Here is a 20032-nt window from a genome sequence, read left to right as displayed (position 1 = left end):
TCTACTAATTTCCATAGGGCCTATGAGTTAAGAAGGATTTCTCTCTGTGTCTCTGTCTCTCTCTATATTTGATACAGGACCTCGCTCTGTAGCCCAGACTGGTCTTAAACTCACAGAGCTCTTCCTGTCCTAGCTTTTGAGTGCTAGGATTAGTTACATGACGCTGGGCTTACATTTTTTAAAATTTATTTTTATCTGTGTGTGTCTGTGCCATTGCTTGCTGCCTTTATGTGAATGCCCACAGAGGTCACAAGAGGGCATCAGATTCCCTGGAGCTGGAGTTACAGGTGGTTGTTTCCAGGAGCTGACCTTGGTTCTCCTGGAAGAGCAGCAAGCACTCTGGACCACTGATTCATCTTCCCAGCCCTGGCTTATATTTTTAAATGACTGGTGTTCATATAGAAAGCCACTGGAGCATAGTCAGTGGGTCTCTCTTTTTATCTGGCTGTCGTCCTACTAGACCTGATCAGGGGTGCACCAGAGACACTGTGACCAGCAAAGCTAAGTCACTTCCATTGGGCCCGTTGACAGAGAATGTGCTCCTCCTCATATAAAGGGTCTTGACTGGAAAGAAACTTTTATTTTACACCAAGCCAGTGGGCAAGGGGGTGAGGTCTCATCTGCTGAGTTTTCCATCCAACTGGTGGAGGGTGTTTGGGAGAGGTCAATGTCAATGCATGCTGTCGATAGCAAGGACCTTTCAAAAAACAGTTAATATGGCTGAGCTGACAATTCTCCCAGAGACGGGAGAGCTGTTTGTGTTTCTCATTCTACGCACAAGGACTCTGATTCGCCAGGAGATCAGTAAATTTTGTTCCAATAGCTGAGATTAAAACCCCTCCAGCAGGCCCTGGGCAGAGCTCCGCACTCCTGAGTGCTGTGCAGTCTGCTCATCGGCTCCACACATGCCTGCCCTTTGGGTTTCTGTAAGTCGGGGCTGAAAATCGTTTGCTTCATCTGAGCCTTCCTGACGCTCTAGGGTAGAAGTCAGCGGATTACAGTGTGGTTTGTTTGCAGCGTGAAGTAGAAAGATCTAAAAATAATCAGAGCTCGCCTGAAAGACTTTGATTTTTATCTCTTACAGGAGAGGACCTCTCCCAGTTCCTAAACGTTTACCAAGTATGTATGCCACCAGGAAAAGCCTCTTGGAATTTGAATATCTAGAACGTGAAAATTAGAACCAAGCATGCCCGATACTTGGACATTATGACACAGCTTCCATCATCTACAGAGTCCATGCTTGAAAGCAGTACAGTCTAGTTACCAAAAAAAATGTGTTTTAAATAAGTTTTTGAGTTTGTGTTGGGCCTTGTTCATAGCTATCCTGAGCTTTGTGTGGCCCATGGATGTCGGGTTAGACATTCGTGACAAGATCGAGTTCCTAAGAGATTGTGCCTATATTTGAATCTTACTATAAGACTTTTCTTTTTGAGGTAGGGTCTCACTCTGCAGTCTTTAATTATAACATCATATACTTTCCAGACATGCTGATCTCCTTTCTCCTCTGCAGTGCCGCAGACAGAACCACACGTAGCCCTTTCTTCCTTTCTTCCTTCCTTCTTTCCTTCTTTCCTTCCTTCCTTCCTTCCTTCCTTCCTTTCTTTCTTTCTTCCTTCCTTCCTTCTTTCCTTTCTTTCTTCATTCCTTCCTTCTTTCTTCTTCTTCCTTCCTTCCTTCCTTCCTTCCTTCCTTCCTTCCTTCCTTCCTTCCTTTCTTTCTTTCTTTCTGGTCAGTTGTATTCTCTGGCTAATTACAACACCTTTGAAGAGATGCATTTTGCCTTTTTCCCTCTCCTATCATCTCAAACCATTAGCGTAGTACTAGATGCATAGCTGTGTTTATCATTTTGGGCAAGAACCATTCAAGTAGCTGTATTCACGGGGGACTGAGGCGTCTCAGTAAAAATTTAATGACTGCAAACAATTTCTGGGCCAGCAAGATGGCTCAGGGGGCTTGCCATCAAGGCTGAATTCAACGCCTGGGACCCTTATTTAACTTATTTTACTTCTCCTTGCCTTATAATTGCTACTTAATAATGAGTGACTTCATTTTTGCCCATTCTTGGTGATGACTTTACTATGACATGCACATGAATGAAAAAGAGCAAATAACCATTTCTAGAATGTTCTCTGGTTTGTAGTCAATTATGGACTTTGGTGCCCATATTTTGCATTTTGATGCATTTAGTCTAAAAAAGGCAGATGTCCGAATCTTGAATCTTGAGGTGGACGGCTCAGGTGTGAAAAGGGCTAACACAGTGGTTCTCAACCTTCCTAATGTTGTGACCCGTTAATAAGCTCCTCACATCATGGTGACCCCCCCAACCATAGAATTGTTTTCATTGTTGCTCCTGTTATGAATCATAATAGAAATGTCTGGCACGTAGGCTATCTGACTGATATGAGGCCCCTTTGAAAGGATTGTTTGATCCCCCCCCCCACAAAGCGGTTTTGACCCACAGGTTGAGAAACACTGGGCTAAGGTCTTATATTAAAAATAACAAAAACCAAACCAAAACAAAAGATTAGCTTGATTCTGTCGTGTGTCCCTTTCTCTGCAGGTGATCCTGACTACTCTTTGGTGGAGGACTACACTTTGCTGTATCAGTAGCACAATGGGGGTAAGAGCCCTTACTCTGCCTCTAACCCTTCACAATTGCATTTCTGACGCCTTCGAATCTTCTTTAGACCATCACCACGAAGCCAGGTCTGCCTCTGGACAGCATCCTGGTGGCTATGCTGGGCTCTCTGTCCCTTCAGGCTTGCCTCTAGAGTCTACAACTTTGAGCTGCCTGGAAACCTGTTGGAGTGAGGGAATTTTCCCTTCATTTTCATTATCCTGTGACTCTGAGTTTGCTTAGCCTTTTTGTAGCCTTTACACACCTACGTTTCAGCACCCGCAGAAACAGAACGCACATGGCTCTCCGTCTTTAACGGATTCCTTATTCCTGAAAGGGGAGAGGTCAGTGAAAACCGTGCAAGTGGTATCACACTCACCAAACACAGGAGGATCATGGGAGTCAGCCTGTTCCCGGTCACAGGTAGTCATTCCCTGAACTAGCTCATCACAAGGATTCTTGGGTGAGAATTCAGCACTGCTAACCAACCACAGCACTGCTAACCAACAGAGGTGACCACACAGTGACTGGTTGGTCCTCTGGGCACTCAGAGAGCTGGCATGTTTTCACAAAAGCAATGCTAAATGAAACTCCCTGTACAGCGTACTGCTTGCCCGGGCAGGCTGAGCCTGCGGCGATGTACCCGTGTGGGATTTCAGCAGCAAAGAAGGAGGGCTCCATTTCCCAGGAGCTTTTCCATTTCTGGGCTGTCTCAGTTTCTCCTTTGTCTGAGATGAGACAGTTGAGCTGTTTGCCTTTTTTCTGATCGCACGTGCTTCTGGGAGCCACAGGAGAGTGTGTGGATGGATGGGGGGGGGCATGGCAGACCTGGCCAGGTGACACTTCTGCTGTTCCTGGTATTGATGACATTTACTGTCAGTTATGAAGCAGAACAGGTTTTAGCTGTGCGCTCTGGAGATTTGCTGGGCTTGTGTCCTAACCTACCAGAAAGCACCAGGAGATTAGAGATACAATGTCCATTCAGGTCCCAGACTGTCTACTTTCTGACTAAGCTCTAATTAGCTACACAGGACAGGAGCCAGGCTGTCTTAATTAAATAGAAATAATTAACTGGTATCGATTTATATTAAATAGGAGACCTTAGATTGCTTCATAACTATGTTTAAGGTGTGAGTAAGTTTACTATAGAAGATGAAACCTGAAGACATTAAATTTTCCATTCTCTAGCTAGGTGTACATATAATATAATATAAATTGTAGTCTTTACATCCTGTCAAAATACTGCCTCTTTCTCAGAGCCCTTATTAGAGACAAAGCATGGACATGGTGAGTGAATCACGCATCAGGCAGATCTGCTTTCGGGATTGTGGTGCAAACGATGGCTGTGGGACAAAGTATTGGCAGCCCCAAGAGCGTATTAAATATGCACATTGTACATATAGTAACATGAACTAATATTTTACCTCTTCATTTCCTGCTGTTATCTAGATAAAGCACATGTGCCATGGGCTTAAGACTAGCATTTGATATAGAACTCTGGTTCCCCAGAGTTCAGGAGTCTTGTGTGAATGCACGATGCCAATGCCCATGCATTTAATGAGTAGATCTCTCAAGCTGTATAATTTTAATGTCTGTACCAGCTCAATGGATAGGGGCTCAGCATGTACACATATAACTGTCCGGATTGCAGAGAATTTTTAAAACTTGCTCTCCCCCCCCCCCCCCACTCCTTCTCTCCTCGTGTGCAGGAGCCGGAAGGGTCCAGGAGAGGGCGCTGGGTCCCCTGAAGTTGGAGTTACAGGTGGCTGATAGGCACTGAGAACTGAATTTAGGTCTTCTGGAAGAGCAGCAATCGCTCTTGCCCACTGGCTCATCTCTCTAGCCCCAAATTCAGAGAATTTTAAGGACAGGAACTCGGTTTAATTTATTTAGTTAAGCAATGTATTACACTATATATCTGACTGTAGCGTAGAGGTTGACATTTCATAGGAGACCTTAGGCATTAGTAATTTGTTCAATAGTTTTTGAATTTTAGCTGCTACTCCTGTTTTCAATTCTAACATGCTTAATAAAGACAGATAATAATTTTTTAATTAAAAATATCAGTGCCGTGTTATTTCCACGAAGAGCTTCCGTGGTGACCGGGCATCTCTCCTCACCATCTGTTTCTTGGACTAAACACACTCACAAGTTGCATGAATAGGCCATTCAAATGAAACGTCTTTGCTATTTTCTTTCAGAAAAGAAAACTTCTCTCAGTTACTGCTTCTATGACGTGAGAAGAGGCCCCGAGAGCCGCACAATCTAACCAAATCGTGTCAATCATGAAGACTTCGATGGGAACCCTTGCTGAAAAATTTTTGACATTTTTAAATTTATAGTAGACATTTGACTCAACCTAGCCAAGTAGAGGTCTGCATAGTTCTTTTTCTTCTTCATTTTTTTTCTTTTCAGAAAGTTTACATAGTGCCCTGGGAGGAAGAATTATTATTCCCCGGCTAGTTACTAAGGTTATGGGTGGTATTTCCTGCCTGGGAAAGCAAGGCCACTCTGGATTCAGAGTGTTGGCTTGGGCAGGCAGGCAGGGCTGCAGAAGATGGTGTCAGCTGCCGAAGCTGCTCCTTGGGCTGTGGGAAGTAGGGCCATGGAAACAGTGACGCCCTCTCTCAGTGGTGCAATATTTAAGGCCACCTTTGTTTTTGCCTGGAAGACTTAGACACGTCTGAGTGGACTTGCTCATTTTACAGATGGAGAGCAAGACCCAACAGGGTGAGGTCAGTTTCCTTACATTTCTGACAGCCAAAGAGAGGAGACAGAACCAGACCTAGCATATGTGTGTGTTCTACAGTACTAGTCTTCCAGCCCTTTGTGAGCCCGCCATGCTCGTGCTCAAGTTATAGAAGGGCTGGCGAGTTGGGTCAGGGAGTAAAGGTGCTTGTGCAAGCCCGAGGACCTGGGCTCCATCACTGGAACTCACACAAAGGTGGGAGGAGACAACCCAGTCCACAGCTGGCCTCTGGCCTGCACACATGTGCTGTGAGGCACACACAGACCTGTGATTGACATGCGTGCATTCTAGCCTGCACACATGCTGTAGCACACACAGAGCTGTGGTTGACATGCATGCACACATGCTGAGCACAGAGCTGTGGTCGACATGCATGCACTCTAGCCTGCGCACGTGCTGTAGCACACACAGAGCTTTGATTGACATGTGTGTACACACATCCCTTGCCATGCCCTGGAACATTTAAAGAGGCATTCGTTATTTGGTTCTCCCTTTGTGAACTCACTCACCACTTATCACACCCGAGAAAGTGGCACACTTCAGTTATGACAAAGTACGTTAGCGCTGTTTCTTACGGGGCATGTTGTAAATGTCCGTGTCACTGCAAAGAACAGACACGTTCCTCTCCTTCGTTCAGTAGCTTTTCTGGGACTTTGAACAAATTGATTAAAATAGGGTTGAAAGCTGGGCTTGGTGGTGCCTTCCTGTGATCACTGCATGCTGGAAGCTGAGGCAGGAGGATTGTGAGTGTAAGACTGGCCTGGGTACGTAGTGAGAACCCATCTCCACCCCTCCCCCACCAAAGGATCGATTATTTCCCCTCTTTCAGTATAAGATGCTCCCAGCCTCAGCAACTTCTTGTCATGACAGGAAATTTGCACCAGCTGGACATCCTTTTGAGAAACTCAGGTTTGCAAAGGCCCACCGACTTCCCCAAATGGGAAAGCCTCAGGAAATTGTCATTGCACATAGCAATTCTGTTTTTAAGTATATTATTTATTGTTGCCAAGTCCTCAATGATTTGTGTTTTCTACCAATCAGCATAATTGATGTAAACATGTTTCATGAGTGTAAAATAATATTTTTATTTTATTGCCCCCCCCCCCGCTTGACATGAAGTAAAATAAAAGTTCCTGATGATTTGGGATTTAATTTGGATTCTTGTGCTAAACATACGTCTCTTCTGATCTTTACATGCTTTCTTGACTCTTTGTGTGTGTGAGTGTGTATGTGTGAGTGAGTGAGTGTGTGTGTGTGTGTGTGTGTGTGTGTGTGAGTTTAGGCTCCTGCCGCTGCATGTGTGGAGGTCAGAGGATCACCTGGGACGATGCTCATTGCCTTCTACCTTGTTTGACACGGGTCTTCTGTCCCTTGCTGCTGTATATGGCCTGCTAGTTGGTTTTGGGCTTGTGGGGATTTTCTTGTCGTCACTTCTCACAGTGTAGAAGTCCTGGGTTACAGTTGTGCCTCCCCACATCTGGCTTTTATGTGGGCTTTAGGGGTCAGGACCCAGGTCCTCACACTTGCCCACTTTACCCACTGAACCATCTCCGAAGTCCCTAACCCCTCCCCTTTCTCTCATAGGTCTAAAGCACATCCACAGCCTCTAAGCGAAGACACAGTGTGCCTCTCACATTAACATCTCATGACAATGGCAATTATCGAAGTGTCTAAAAGAGTACTTAGGGAATGATAATGAAAAAATAATTTTAGAAACATCAAGGTATGTTAAGTGGAATTTCATATGATTTACCAGGCATTCTATAAACTGGCCAGGCACTATAGGTCAAAGGCCAACCCATTCTTGGAGTCTGACCTGGCAGGGAGAAGTGGTTACCTGCTCCAGGGTGGATGAGATTTGATGGTTTTAATTCACTGTCGGTCTTTTGGAGGGGTGGGAACAGACTTAGAGTTTGGCCTCGGCACAGACAATCAGCAGTAGTCATAGATCACATGGGTCAGTAGAGGGTCCTTGTATATTCTCAGTTCCCTAAGCATGACCTTCCTGTTCATGGGCTACCAAGGAGGTGACCAAGGAGAGTCCTAGCCATGCACTCCTGCATCTCGCTTGAAGTAGCAATGGCAATTCCCTTATAGTCACCAGTAAGAGACATAGACGGTTGCACATCTTGTTGCTTACCTGCATAAGCCCACCCACTCACTCCTTCTGAAGCTCTCTGCCTTCAGTCTTCAAACTGTCTTCCCCGTCCAGTCCGTCAGTTCACCTTGGGTTGCCCCGCCCCCTCACAGCGTGTTGGTGACCAGCTGTGCTGATTGACATAGCGCTACTGGGAGTACTTCTTACCATCCTTATTTTAGTCATTCTTGAGTTCTGCATTGTGGCATCAGGCCACATCCTCAGGAACCATGAACACAGAGAGGAGGTTCTTGAACCCTGCCCGGGCTTTTCCCTCCTCTGTCAGCTGGGTGGAAGGAATCTTCTATGAGACCACAAGTGTGAGCTAGAGAGACACAGGTTCAAGAGAAGAAGGTAATGGACGTATCTGCCTCAGGCTGAAGTCACGTACCCTGTAAAATACATACGTAAGCTGGGCACTTTTTAGTTTACATGCTAATTGACTCAAGACACTGACATGCTTCTGGCTTAAATTTGTCTGTTTCCACATCAATTTCACAACATGTGTTTAGTAATCAGGAATGATAAAATAAGGCCTCCTACAGGATGCTGTGCGGGAAGTGATTGACAACAAGAACCCTTTGTAGAAATTGTTATTACTGGGAATAACCACCAGAGTGCGACAGAGATCCCAGCATAGGTGCTCGTGGGTCCACCCCCAGGCCTCCAGCAGAAGCGCAGCAGCTTTTTGAACCCTTTCATACATGCTGTCCCAGACACTGGCTGATTTCTACATCATGCTCATATTAAATTTTGCAATGCTGTTTCATGAGAATTATTGGGTGTGCTGGCACAAGCTTGTAACCCTAGTTCCTGGGAGGGAGAGGCTGTGGGATTTCTGTGAGTTCAAGGCCAACATGATCAGCATACATAAGGAAACCCTGTCTCAAAACAAAACAAGCCAACCAAATAGAATACACACATATGTATATATGTTTACACATATATACATATATATATATATATACACACACACAGAGGAAAATAGGAGGACTATTTGGGAAGTGGGAAGGGATCATTAGATTTAGTTCTACATATGTAATGTATGTATTTGTATGCACACACACACAGGAAGGTAGGAGGACTATTGGGAAGTGGGAAGGGATCATTAGATTTAGTTCTACATATGTAATGTATGTATTTGTATGCACACACACACAGGAAGGTAGGAGGACTATTGGGAAGTGGGAGGGGATCATTAGATTTAGTTCTACATATGTAATGTATGTATTTGTATGCACACACACACAGGAATGTAGGAGGACTGTTTGGAGAGTGGGAGGGGACCATCAGAGTTAGTTCTGCTTTGCAGGACAAGTGGTAGGTGCCACTTAGAGAACTTTAAGACCAAAAGGAACCGTGGAAGTTAGTGGTGGTGTCCAGACCGCTAAGAATAGAGGCTAGGCTGGGAACAGTGGCATCTGTGTGGAGATGCAGGATGCTGAGGCAAGAGCATGACTTGAGCTCAGGGAAATGATGAAAAGTTTTACTTAAGTATGTCTACCTTAATCAAAGTGTCACACGGCATCCCATAAACAGATAATTGTATACACTGATAAAATAAGAAAAACAATATATAGATGGATTTGAATAGGTCACATGGAAATATTATGCCACTTTATATATCTGCATCTTGGTATTTGTGAAGGTGGAGTGTCAGAGGTGTGACTCGGGGTATGGGTCTTGGAATCAATTCTCCAAGGATTAGTATATACAAATGCCAGAACTACCAAATCTGTCTACATTCTAGGGAGCTTGTTAACTTTTGTTGATGATGATTTGTGCTCACAAAACTGGGGATGTAGCTTTACTGTACTGGGGTCCTGAGCTCAGTCCTCAGCACCGTGAAACAAAACAACTGTCACCTCCAAATCCCCAACCCCAACCCACCAAGCCACCTTACATGATCAGAGACAAGACATCATGCAGGGGCTAATTAGCTCAGTTGTAGAGCATTTGCTTGGCATATGCAAGGCTCTGAGTTCAAATTTCTAATACCACATAAGACACTAAATATTTACCTATAGAAAAGAGGATACAGGGAAAAGTGGCCGCACCTTTAATCCCAACAGAGGCTGAGTCAGGTGGATCTCTGAGTTCAAGGCCAACTTAGTTTACAAGGCAGCCAGGGCTACACAGAGAAACCCTGTCTCACAAAACAACAGCAACAGCAGCAACAACAAAACTGAGAGAGAGAGAGGGAGGGAGGGAGAGAGAGAGAGAGAGAGAGAGAGAGAGAGAGAGAGAGAGAGAGAGAGAGAGAGAGACCCTCTTCTGCTTTTGACAGGTTTCTCTTTTTAGTCCTGGCTGTCCTGAAACTTGCTCTGTAGACCAGGCTGGCGTTAAACTCAGAGATCTACCTGCCTCTGCTGGCCTATGCCACTATGCCCAGGCCTTCCCGTTTTTCATGCCATAATCCTGGGATTTTCATTTTAGGATACCTTCAGAGTGGGTGGTTAGTCTTTTCCCACATCCTGTAGATTCTATGTGTCCCCTGACAAAACAACTCACCTATTCATCAAGTATAATATACTGTGTGCTGGCTATTGTTTGGAGATACTTAGGATACAGCAGAGAAGGAATTAACCTTTTTCTGAGGAGCTGACCTTCCAGGAGGGTTGGTAGATCCTACCAATAAACAACAAAAGTGAAATATATACTACTTTAAGAGGCACTACATGCTCATGAAAAAGAAATCAGGACTGTGAAAAGGAGATGAAGTCAACTTCCTTCTTTTAAAGATCTGGAATCCTCAAGTGAAACGAAGTGTGCAAATGTACACTAAATTCTTTTCCGGTCTTGCGTCCTTCAACCTTTTAGTCTGTCTTTGGAGCAGCTATAACTTTTCTAGCCAGCAAGTTTGTACAGTAACACTAGTATAGGGATGCCTGCTGTTATCCAAGTGCCTTCTGCAATTAACTCATGATGGAAGTATCAGCACTCCTTTCTACAAAACAGCAGACTGGAGTGCGCTTTAGAAGGACATCAGTTTTCTTTCCGGAAATGTAATGCAGATTTAGGCTGGGATTAGTTATTTAGGGATCGAAGTCAGTTTGCCAAGGCCTCTTGTGGCACTTCATGATCCAGCCTGAGCACCTCTGTAGAGCTGCAGAGCCGAGAGAGGGCTGCTCTGAATGCCACCCTGCGGCCAATGGCGCAGGCACAGACCGGGGCTCAGAGGGCGGGACCGGAGGCGGGGCGAGGGCAGGGCTGGGGCGGGGCCTGAGCGAGGATGGGCGGGGCCTTCCCCGCGCAAGTAGCCCCCCCCCCCCGGCTGGTTTGTTCCCAGTCGCAGCCCGTACCCGCACGGGCTGCCGCGGCCGCCTCCCTTCCCGGAGTGGTGGAGGGCCCGTCACGTGACACCCAGAGGCCGGAACTGGGCGTCTTGCGTGAATTGCAGGAGTTTGACAGAAACAGACGGCGACGTCGAGGAGGCAGAGTGTATGGCCGAGGCCGTGAAGCCCCGCCGGGCCAAGGCCAAGGCCAGCCGGACCAAAGGCAAGGTGAGGATGCTGTGGCTCGCGCGGAGCCCCTGCTCCCCGCGCGGTCGGCCGGCTCCCAGTCCCGACCTGCTGGTCTTCTCGGCCTCCCACACCAAAGCCCTTAACCCCCAGCCCCGTCTTTGGCTTCCCAGCGTGTCCTTTGTCACATGGGAACCTTCCCAGCCTCTGGGTCGTCCTTCGCTTGGGAGGTATGGTTTGTGGATAGCAGGGATGTGTCCTTGGTTTTCAAAATCCAGGGCGACAGTGTTCTCTCCCGCGAACCCGGTTGTTTACATGTTCGCATGCATGCCCCGAAGTCAGCACCGGGCAGAGCTCACGCAGTAGCGATCGATGGGTTTGACTTCTCTGTGTTTCCTGGTTTTAAGTTGACTTGTTTTTAGGTACATTTTGAATCGTTCACTTTGCTCCTGTATGCTTGTTGACAGTGAACAAGTTAGATTTTACCCCAACGTCGTGGTCAGACCTGTTTGAAATATATCTATATATTTGAACAGGGGTTTTAACTTGCCCTTGCCTTTGGGTTTCTGGCATTAAAGATATGCCACCACACCTGGACACTCGATCTAGATAACTAGGTAACAAGAAATGAGCCTTGAAGGTGGTGTAGGAAATTAACTTCCCCAGAACTGGTGATGTTACTAAGCCCAAAGTATAAATTGTGTGTGTGTGAACAAATTTTAACTGATTTCTGGGAACTTTATTTAATAGAGTGTAAATGAAATGTGTGGCTCCCTTTCTGTAAGGTATTATGGAATTAGGCACGTCAGGGTCAGAAGTTTCCTTTTCTTTTTTCTGTCTTTTTTTTTTTTTTTGTGACAAGAATGTGTAGTACACACATCCCAAGCTGACCTCACTGTGTAGCCCAGGCTGGACTTGAACCTGTTCAGCCTAGAAACATTACACCTTTTTTTTTTTTTTTTTAAATTTGGGTACTATGACCACTTAAAAAACAGAGACACCTCTGTGTCATGAGTGCAGACTTGGGTGGACATTGTACTGGCCCAGATATCAGTCTTGGGTATTGTTCTTTAGGGGGAGCTGGTCCCCTTGCTTTTTGAGACAGAACTTCTGGCTGAGACCTGGGGATTGCTGTTCAGTTCAGGCTTGTTGGGGGTCATGCCCTAGGCTCAGCTGGTGAGTTCTGGGGATGGAACTCAGTCCTCATATTTCCATGGCAAACACTTTACTGAGTGTGCCGCCTTCCCACCCCCAGTCTGAAACATTTATAAGAAAAATAATTTTGCAACATATTGGTTTGATAAAGAGCTACCACAAACAAACAAACAAACAAACAAACAAACAAACAGTTAACCAGCTGTACATAAACCCCTGGCCTGGAATATAGTAGTTTATAACATGAGTTATCTATACAGAACAGAATCTTAAATCCTAATAATCTGTGTTTTTCCCCTCAAATAAGTGATGAAACTAAAGCCTAGACAGGTTAAATGATTGTCCTAAATCATGCTGTTAGCATGATTTAATTTAGGGGAAGCCAGAAATTGTGGCTTTCTTTCCAGTAGCTTAATCTTTATTTTACATATACATCGGTCTGTTCAAAGATTACATTATAGATGCCTAAAAACAGTCAGTAAAGAGGATGTTCTCTTTATTTTGTTTCACATAATTTCTAAATTAAAAATGAAAATCTTAAGTTTTTAAGTCTTATGAAAAAAAAAATAAATTGTCTATTTTATCCACATGTTTCAGGCAATTCCCCTAAATACACATTCAGTACTCTGTTTTCTCAACTGTTAAAGCTTATGTGAAAGCTCATTTCCAAGACATTTGCTTCAGTTAGAAATCTCATGCCTACTTTGTTCCTGTCCTCCAAATCTAATTGGTCACTAAGAGTTGAATTTCCTGCATGATCTGGTTCTGCCCATTACTCTGTATCATAACAGTCACAAAACTCAAAACAAAGCAAAAAACAAAAACAAAAAAAAATAAATAAAAATAAATAAATAAATAAAAATTCAATGCCTCCCCCTAAAAGCTTCAAAACTTTGCCATTTCAAAGAGGCTGATTTAAAGACTCTAGCATCAGCTTCCACTTAGCTCCTTCACACCCATCTTGATCTGTGTATTTTCCTGCTTTAGAGCTTCTTCCAGGCTCTTCCTCTGCCTAGCTACTGCTTGCTGTCAGTGTCTCAGTTTAAGCGGTGCTTGCTTAGAGTTTCCCCTTATCAACTATGTGTTACTCCCTCTGTCAGTAACACCATGCACCAATTTCATGTCCTTCTTATTTGTAGCAACTTTGCCAGCTGCTGTCCTCACTCTCAGACAGTGAACTCACTGAGCGAGAGATTGCTCTTGTTCCCAGTGCCTTTCACAACTCCTGTAGTCACCTGATAAAGCTGGCCGAATTTAAAAAATAAATAATAGTGAGAACCAGAATTTCCAAGAGCAAGCTTTGTTACTGAAGAATTTAGTAAGTTTTCTTCAGAACTAGTATAACAAAACGATTAGAAAATGTCCATGACACCAGCAAGACCCTCATGCTTGCCAGTCTTAAGAAAACCAGTTTGCTTTAGGGTAAGTAGATGCACTTGCTAATGCTGGCTGTTACCTTGGTCATGGTTATAAAGTCCCACATCATTGAAACTTGACAGTGCTGTATTTTAACATCTAGGATCCACGAACAGACTGCAAGGCTCAGTTCAGGAAGTGGAGTGCCATGTGCTGTTGTGTTTAGATTGCTGTGGCTTCTGGATTTGTCTCAGTACCTGGCCTACATTCCTAAGTGCTAAATGTCTTGTAGATGATGACCTCAGGGTGACAGGCTGTGGTTAGTTATCTGGTGTTTGCTATTGGATACTTTAGATGTAGCCCTAATGATGATTTTATTCTATTAGTATGATTTTTTGTTGTTTAACACTCCCCACCTCTGAGGATCTGGACTTCATTTATCTTAGTATACTTAGGGTAAGAAGAACAGAGTCTTAGGTTTGGTTTTTTTCTGCAGACTTATCGGACTTTATAGTACGGTAGAGTGCTGATACATGTCTGCAATCCCGGTACTCAGCAGACTGGAAGAGGAGGATTGTGAGCTCCAGGCCAGCTGGGCTACGTAGTGAGTTCTAGGTTAGCTTGGTGTTATGGAACAAGACCCTGTCCCAAAAAATTGCGCTAAGTTCTAAATTCCAACAAGCAATGAGAGCATGTAGTAACAAATAGGTTGTCTTCCTGCTCAACCCTTCCAGCCCATCCCTGTGGTCCTTCTTCCCCTTGCTCTATTGGGTAGCAATTCATCCCTTTGTTTCTGCTAGGCATGAATTGTTATTGGAATAAAGATGGGCAACGATATATACTGTTATTTAGCCTCTTTCTGTCTCCTGAGACCCAGTCATTATGGAATACATAATGCCCACTTATTGTTTCCCCAGAAATGACTCTAGGCATTTGGGATAGGAGAGAAAGTCTTCTGGCCTCGGTGGTGCTTACAGTCTGGAGCAGAAACTTCCCATGTGTGTTTCAGAACAAGCATAAGTGCACGGTTATTTCCACATTGCTTGAAAAAGTATGTGCATGTTAAATGTGCACATGCACAAACAGAAATGGACATCCCAGAGTTCCATCTCCGGGAGATAACTGTCGGTGACAGCTCATTGTGTGTCCTAACTTAGCCTTGCTCTCTTCTGTCTTACCACACACAGCACTTTGGGGCATTTTACTGTGGCAAGCCCAAGGTTCAGGAGTCAGTAAAAGTATTTCTAAGATCAGAAACGATGTAAAAGTTTTAAGAAAGAATATAAATTGTGAACAGAAACATAGACAAATTCTCAGAAAGAGACAATTGTTCCCCTCAGAGGCCACATGATGCATTAATAGCAGTTAAGAGAATCTGCCTGGGGCTGGAGAGATGGCTCAGTGGCAGAAACCATTCTGTCGCCCTTGGGGAAAGAGCATAAATGTTTGCAAATGGAGCTCCTTATGGCAAGGCCCTTCGGAGAACCCTGCCCTCCTAGCAACGACCCGTTGAGGCGGTGCTGCAGATCTGTGCCATCCCTAGGGAGTTCATGAGCTTCAGACCTTTCCCACTTTTGCTATGCTCACTCCTGTGGTAATCCTTAGTTTTGCTTTGTTAGTTGTGATTGTGGCTGAGTTTACTGGTAACAAAAGCTGACAATTTTAATAAAGTTTCTACAAGGAAATTAAGCCTCTTTGCAGTCTGTCACAGAAACTGATTCCTTTGGTTGCCCCTTGCTCCCTTTACGTTCATCGAGTAAGCAGGAGGAACTCACTGAGTGAGGTTAATGATTCTTACTTACTTAAGTGTTCCACAAAAGAGATAACTATATTCCAAGAACTTAAGAATTTGGTTTCTTAAAAGATGACATTAAAAACTTACAGGGACATGTAAGAAAAAGATAAGGACATGAAAGGTCTGACATCTGTCTGGTGCCAGGGTATGAATGGTTAGACATTTTCCAATGCCAAAATATAAAAGGAATCTAAAACTCCCAGTTCCCTTGGAAGTAAAAGTACCGGTAGAAACTGCTAGGAAGAATGAACCCTTTATTAATCATTACCATTCTGAGAATTTATGAAGAATAGGATTACAACTGCTGCTCCCATAAAAGTGATATTCAGACTGTTTAGAAATTGATTTATATCTAAAAAATAATATTCCAAGTATGGCATCATTCTCTCTCAGCCTACTACAAAAAATATAAAAGTGTCATATTGTTAGAACTAATCATAGGGCTTGAATGTCTTTCATTTTTGTAACCGCACGTTTGCTGAGGCTCTGGGCACGATATGAGTAAGATGTGCCTGGCTAGATATAATCATTTGGCTTGTAATATAATATTAAGTCAATTAATGACAACAAGGGATTGGGGAAGAGGAAAAGAGACTAAAATGGGTAGATGTTAATAATTCTTGGGAAATGATTAAAGAGAAATGAATTGAAACTGCTCATGCTTGAACATACCAGAACTTGTATAAACAGAGATGGCCTGAGCTATTCAGGGCCATCTATTTGAAAGGCAGCCAGTGGTCAGACTTCATTTTTCGCTGACTTCACACTTCCATCCTGCAGCTCAGTACCGACTGGAGCTGGACTCCTGCATCTCAGCAGCTAATAGCGCTGGCTGTTCTTGCAGAGGACCTGGGTTTGATTCTCAGCACTCATATGATAACTCACAACAGTCTGTAACTCCAGTTCCAGGGGACCACACACCCTCTGCAGCACCAGGCACATACTTACATGGTATACAGGCAAAACACCCATACATATAAAAATAAACAAATCCTATTAAAACTAAAATAATGAAAGAACTTACCTGTCCTTGTCCCATGGGTATTTGTATGATGCTATGTTTGAGTAGGTAATAGGTGAGCTGCCTGCTGTCTTGTTAGGCAGTACGTTGTAATCCTGCTTGCCCTTCCTGAGGGTAAGTCAGAGACCCCTGGGTCAGCCTCAGGTAGTCAGGGTTTGACTGTTAGAGAAGGGGGTGGGGTTCCTGCTTTCATTTTTAGTGTGTTGTCTCCAGTTAAGGGTGTTCTTCTGTATTCATTGTTGACTTACATTTCCCTAACACTTCCAGATTTTTTTGAAAGACTTTATTTTAGTTTTTATCTTTTGGTGGTTCTGAGAATCGAACCCAAGTCTTCTTGAATGTGAGTGCTTTCCCACTGAGCTATATTCCCAGCCCTGGATGATTTTAAAATCATTTCTTTATGTGTATGCAACTTGTGTGGAGGTAAAAATAAGTAAATACAGGTTCCTTTTGATCTGCTTGGCTATCTTTCTATATACGACTTGGCTTTTGGACTGCACAGCTGGCCCAGAGGTGAAAAGCCTTTTTGCTGCTGTTGAAGAGGAGCTGGGTCTTGTTCACAGCACCTGTGTTGTGGGGCTCACAATCCCTTGCAACTCTAGTTCCAGGAATCTGCTACCCCTTCTGGCCTTCACTGCATGCATGTTATGCACAGACAGACAGATACACACACATATACATAAATTAAAAAGAAACAAGAAAATTTCTTAAATTTATCAAAGACATGAATTTTTATGCTGGTGGCTTGACAACACATTGCATTGTTAAATTTTATTCACTATCCGTGATGATACTTTTATTCACAATATGTACCTTTTTTTCTACCTGTCTAAAGTAGGCAAAGTAATTGGAAGCTGACTGTCTTTAGTCACAGTGGAGTTGCAGTAGATTCCCACCTTGGCATGAAAGTTCACTTCTGATTTATTAGGGAGCTTACACAGTCGTGTGGAGAAGAGGAGGCGGCACCTTTGGGAGAGTATATTCCTGTAACTGCATTTCGTTCTTAAGTTTCTGAGCATGTTCAGTTAGGATCACAGTTCAAGGAGAGAGTGGGGCAGAAAGGGACACCCCATCTCTATTGGGGGTATTGTAAAGGTAGTGGGGTGGTTGATTCCCAGGGTGCCCGTGAGCCCACATCACTCATGCTCAAAGGCACAGGGGCTTGCTGGTCGTTTTTGGTTTACATTATCACAATTGCTGACTGCTGTGGTGGCTGGGATTGGCACTTCAGTCTTCAGGAGCTTCCTTGGGGTCTGTTCATGGTTGCCACATGTTACTGAGGAAACAGGTTCCCATATTAATAAAGGGATTTGGAGCTGGCCTCCAAAGGAAGCTCAGGGACAGTTTTATTAGAGCTATGAGAAGCTAAAGGACAGGTTAGGTGACAGTCCTGGCAGCTGCCAGGGAGATGGAGAAAAGGTGATGCCTTTTAAGTGTGGCCTGAAATGGAATCAGAGAGCTTCTTAAGAAGGGAGGGTCACTCCTAAGAATGGAAGTGGGTTATCGAGCTGAGGAAGGAGCCTCCATATCAACATTTAAATATTTGTGTATAGCTTAAACATTCTTCATACCTTGCTTTTAGGAAAAGAAGAAGTATGAAGCCCTGCAGACTTCTGTTGAAGTTTCCCTTCCAGAGACGTCTGCAGAGCAGGAGGTCCCATCTGCAGCTTTTGAACTCAAAGGAGATGATCTGAAAGTGCCAGCCGATCCCCAGCCTCACAAGGATGCCAGTGGATGGAACGAAAGTGAAATGTTTGATATACCACTCACCTCCTTGACTGTAGGTGATGAAGGGTCCCTGATAGATGACGCAGAGGCCCTGAAAGGAAGAGGACAGATCAGAGCCCCTGATGGAGATGGCAAAATCAACTCGAAGGACGACCCTGGTGACAATGTTAGAACTGAAGCTGAACCTTCCAAAAACTTTACAGAGGTAGAGGAGAGCCCACTAACACATGGACCTTCAGAAAGTACTCCGCAGGCAGGCTTTCCCAGTGCTCAGCAGGGGGTGGGAAGTTTACAAGGCAGAGGGGCTGAGACTAGGAAAGAGCTTGAAGAAGCCCCCAGTTGTTCGAAGGTGCTCCAGAATGCTAGCTTGCACAGCTCTTACGAAGCCAAAGAAGTTCCTCAGCCGCCTAGAGTGAAGAAACTGTATCCCGAGTTGCCAGCTGACACTGTGGAAGTACCGGCTTTGGTGGTGCTGAAGCCTTTGCTCTGTAGCGAGCGCCTCTACCCAGAGCTCCCGTCTCAACCAGAGCTAGTACCATTTACTAAAGAGCAGCTGAAACTCTTGGAGCCTGGCTCATGGCTGGAAAATGTTGAGTCGTATGTAGAAGAATTTGACAGTGTTGCTCATCAGGATAGGCATGAGTTTTATGAGTTGCTTTTGAACTACTCACGATGCAGGAAGCAATTGCTATTGGCTGAAGCAGAGCTGCTTACTCTGATGTCTGATTGCCAAAACGCCAAAAGCCGACTGTGGAGCTTTACGGACGAACAGATAGCTGTACAGGTATTTTGACTGTGTGTGTCAAGCTTCAGGGCTTGGGGAATTGGTAGTTGAGCTAGCTGCCTTTCCTGTGGTACTGTCCAAGATTCAGTCTGTGTGTTAAACCTACACCGGCCCTGGTTCTGTCAATCCACAGATCACCACAGGGGCAGGCATTCATGTGTAGGCGAGGGACTGAGTAGAATGTGGACAGTGGAGAAGCACCTGCCAAGTTCAGAGGGGACAGCGGCTCTTGACATCTAGCTGACTGCTGTAGGATTATTGTGATATGTTAGATTGCTTCATCTTAGGAGTTTTCAAGAGAGGCAGGAATCTGGATTTTTGCATGAAGGATTCTAACTGGCAGTGCTGGCCACTAACTAAATACAAATATATGCAGACATACATTCTACACAGCCTGAGCCAGCAAACCGTGTCTCAAGGTATAGTTCAGCCACAGACTATGTGTTTTCTGTTTTGATATCATGCCACAGAGATGAGGTGATTGAGAGTCGATCAGGAAATAGGAAAGTTTCTTAGATGTGACGCCCCTCCCCCACCTCCCCAGAGGCCAGAGCTACCACTTACTAAGGGCCTGGGCGGGATGGCTAATTAGAGAAGGCCGTTTTTTGACAAGTCTGGCCTGGAAGGGGAGCTGGGAGAGACACTGGCCCCTACCTTTCATTTGCGCAGAGCCCTGTACATGTTTTTGTAGGCTCTGTGGAAAGACACACATTTGGGAGACTGGAAAAGAAAGGGAGGCTGGAGGAAAAGCTCACTGGAGAAGAAATAAGAGCATGCACCGCTCATAACGTGGTGACTCCAGTTCCAGGGGACCAGTGGCCCACTTCTGACCAGATACGCATTTGGTGCACATACGCACATGCAGATGAAACAGTCATATACATAACATCTAAGACGGGAAAAGAAAATGAAGGGATAACTCAAGAGTATGGTGGGAGGAATTGACAACGGAGAAGGGCTCCTTTTGCACAGAGCCGTAGAGAATGAGGTGGATCTAGAGGTATTTGGGCTACTGTGAAGCTGAAGGATAGCACATTGGCCTTGATATTCTTAGCACAGAAAGTAAGATGATTGTGACAGTTTTCCGGACAAATATTACTGTTTCCCTGATGTAGGGTTACTCTTTACAGAACTTGTCCTGAATTCATGATTGGCAGTGTTCTTTCACATGTGGCCATTATTTGCTAGTATTGTTTTGTATGTGTAGTATTGGCCCCCCGCTGTGATTA

The 20032-nt window shown here is 44.5% G+C and overlaps 2 protein-coding genes across 2 annotated transcripts in view; both read left to right on the top strand.

Moving 5' to 3' along the window:
• Window positions 1–6518, top strand: part of Pstpip2 (proline-serine-threonine phosphatase interacting protein 2) — a 70702-nt gene extending 64184 nt beyond the window's left edge. Inside the window, exons 13-15 of the mRNA XM_051202064.1 lie at window positions 1085–1119; window positions 2561–2620; window positions 4819–6518. Of these exons, the coding sequence (XP_051058021.1) occupies window positions 1085–1119; window positions 2561–2610 (85 nt within the window). The 3' untranslated portion in view covers window positions 2611–2620; window positions 4819–6518. The remainder of the gene's footprint in view (window positions 1–1084; window positions 1120–2560; window positions 2621–4818) is intronic.
• A 4353-nt stretch (window positions 6519–10871) lies between these two features.
• The window catches only part of Epg5 (ectopic P-granules 5 autophagy tethering factor), a 79200-nt gene continuing 70039 nt past the window's right edge, over window positions 10872–20032 (top strand). The window contains exons 1-2 of the mRNA XM_051202212.1: window positions 10872–11006; window positions 17874–18803. Of these exons, the coding sequence (XP_051058169.1) occupies window positions 10947–11006; window positions 17874–18803 (990 nt within the window). The 5' untranslated portion in view covers window positions 10872–10946. The remainder of the gene's footprint in view (window positions 11007–17873; window positions 18804–20032) is intronic.

Source organism: Phodopus roborovskii, unplaced genomic scaffold (assembly GCF_943737965.1).
Source record: "Phodopus roborovskii unplaced genomic scaffold, PHOROB, whole genome shotgun sequence".
Lineage (NCBI taxonomy): Eukaryota > Metazoa > Chordata > Mammalia > Rodentia > Cricetidae > Phodopus > Phodopus roborovskii.
Note: the sequence above shows the minus strand (reverse complement) of the source record. Positions and strands in the feature narration are given on the sequence as shown.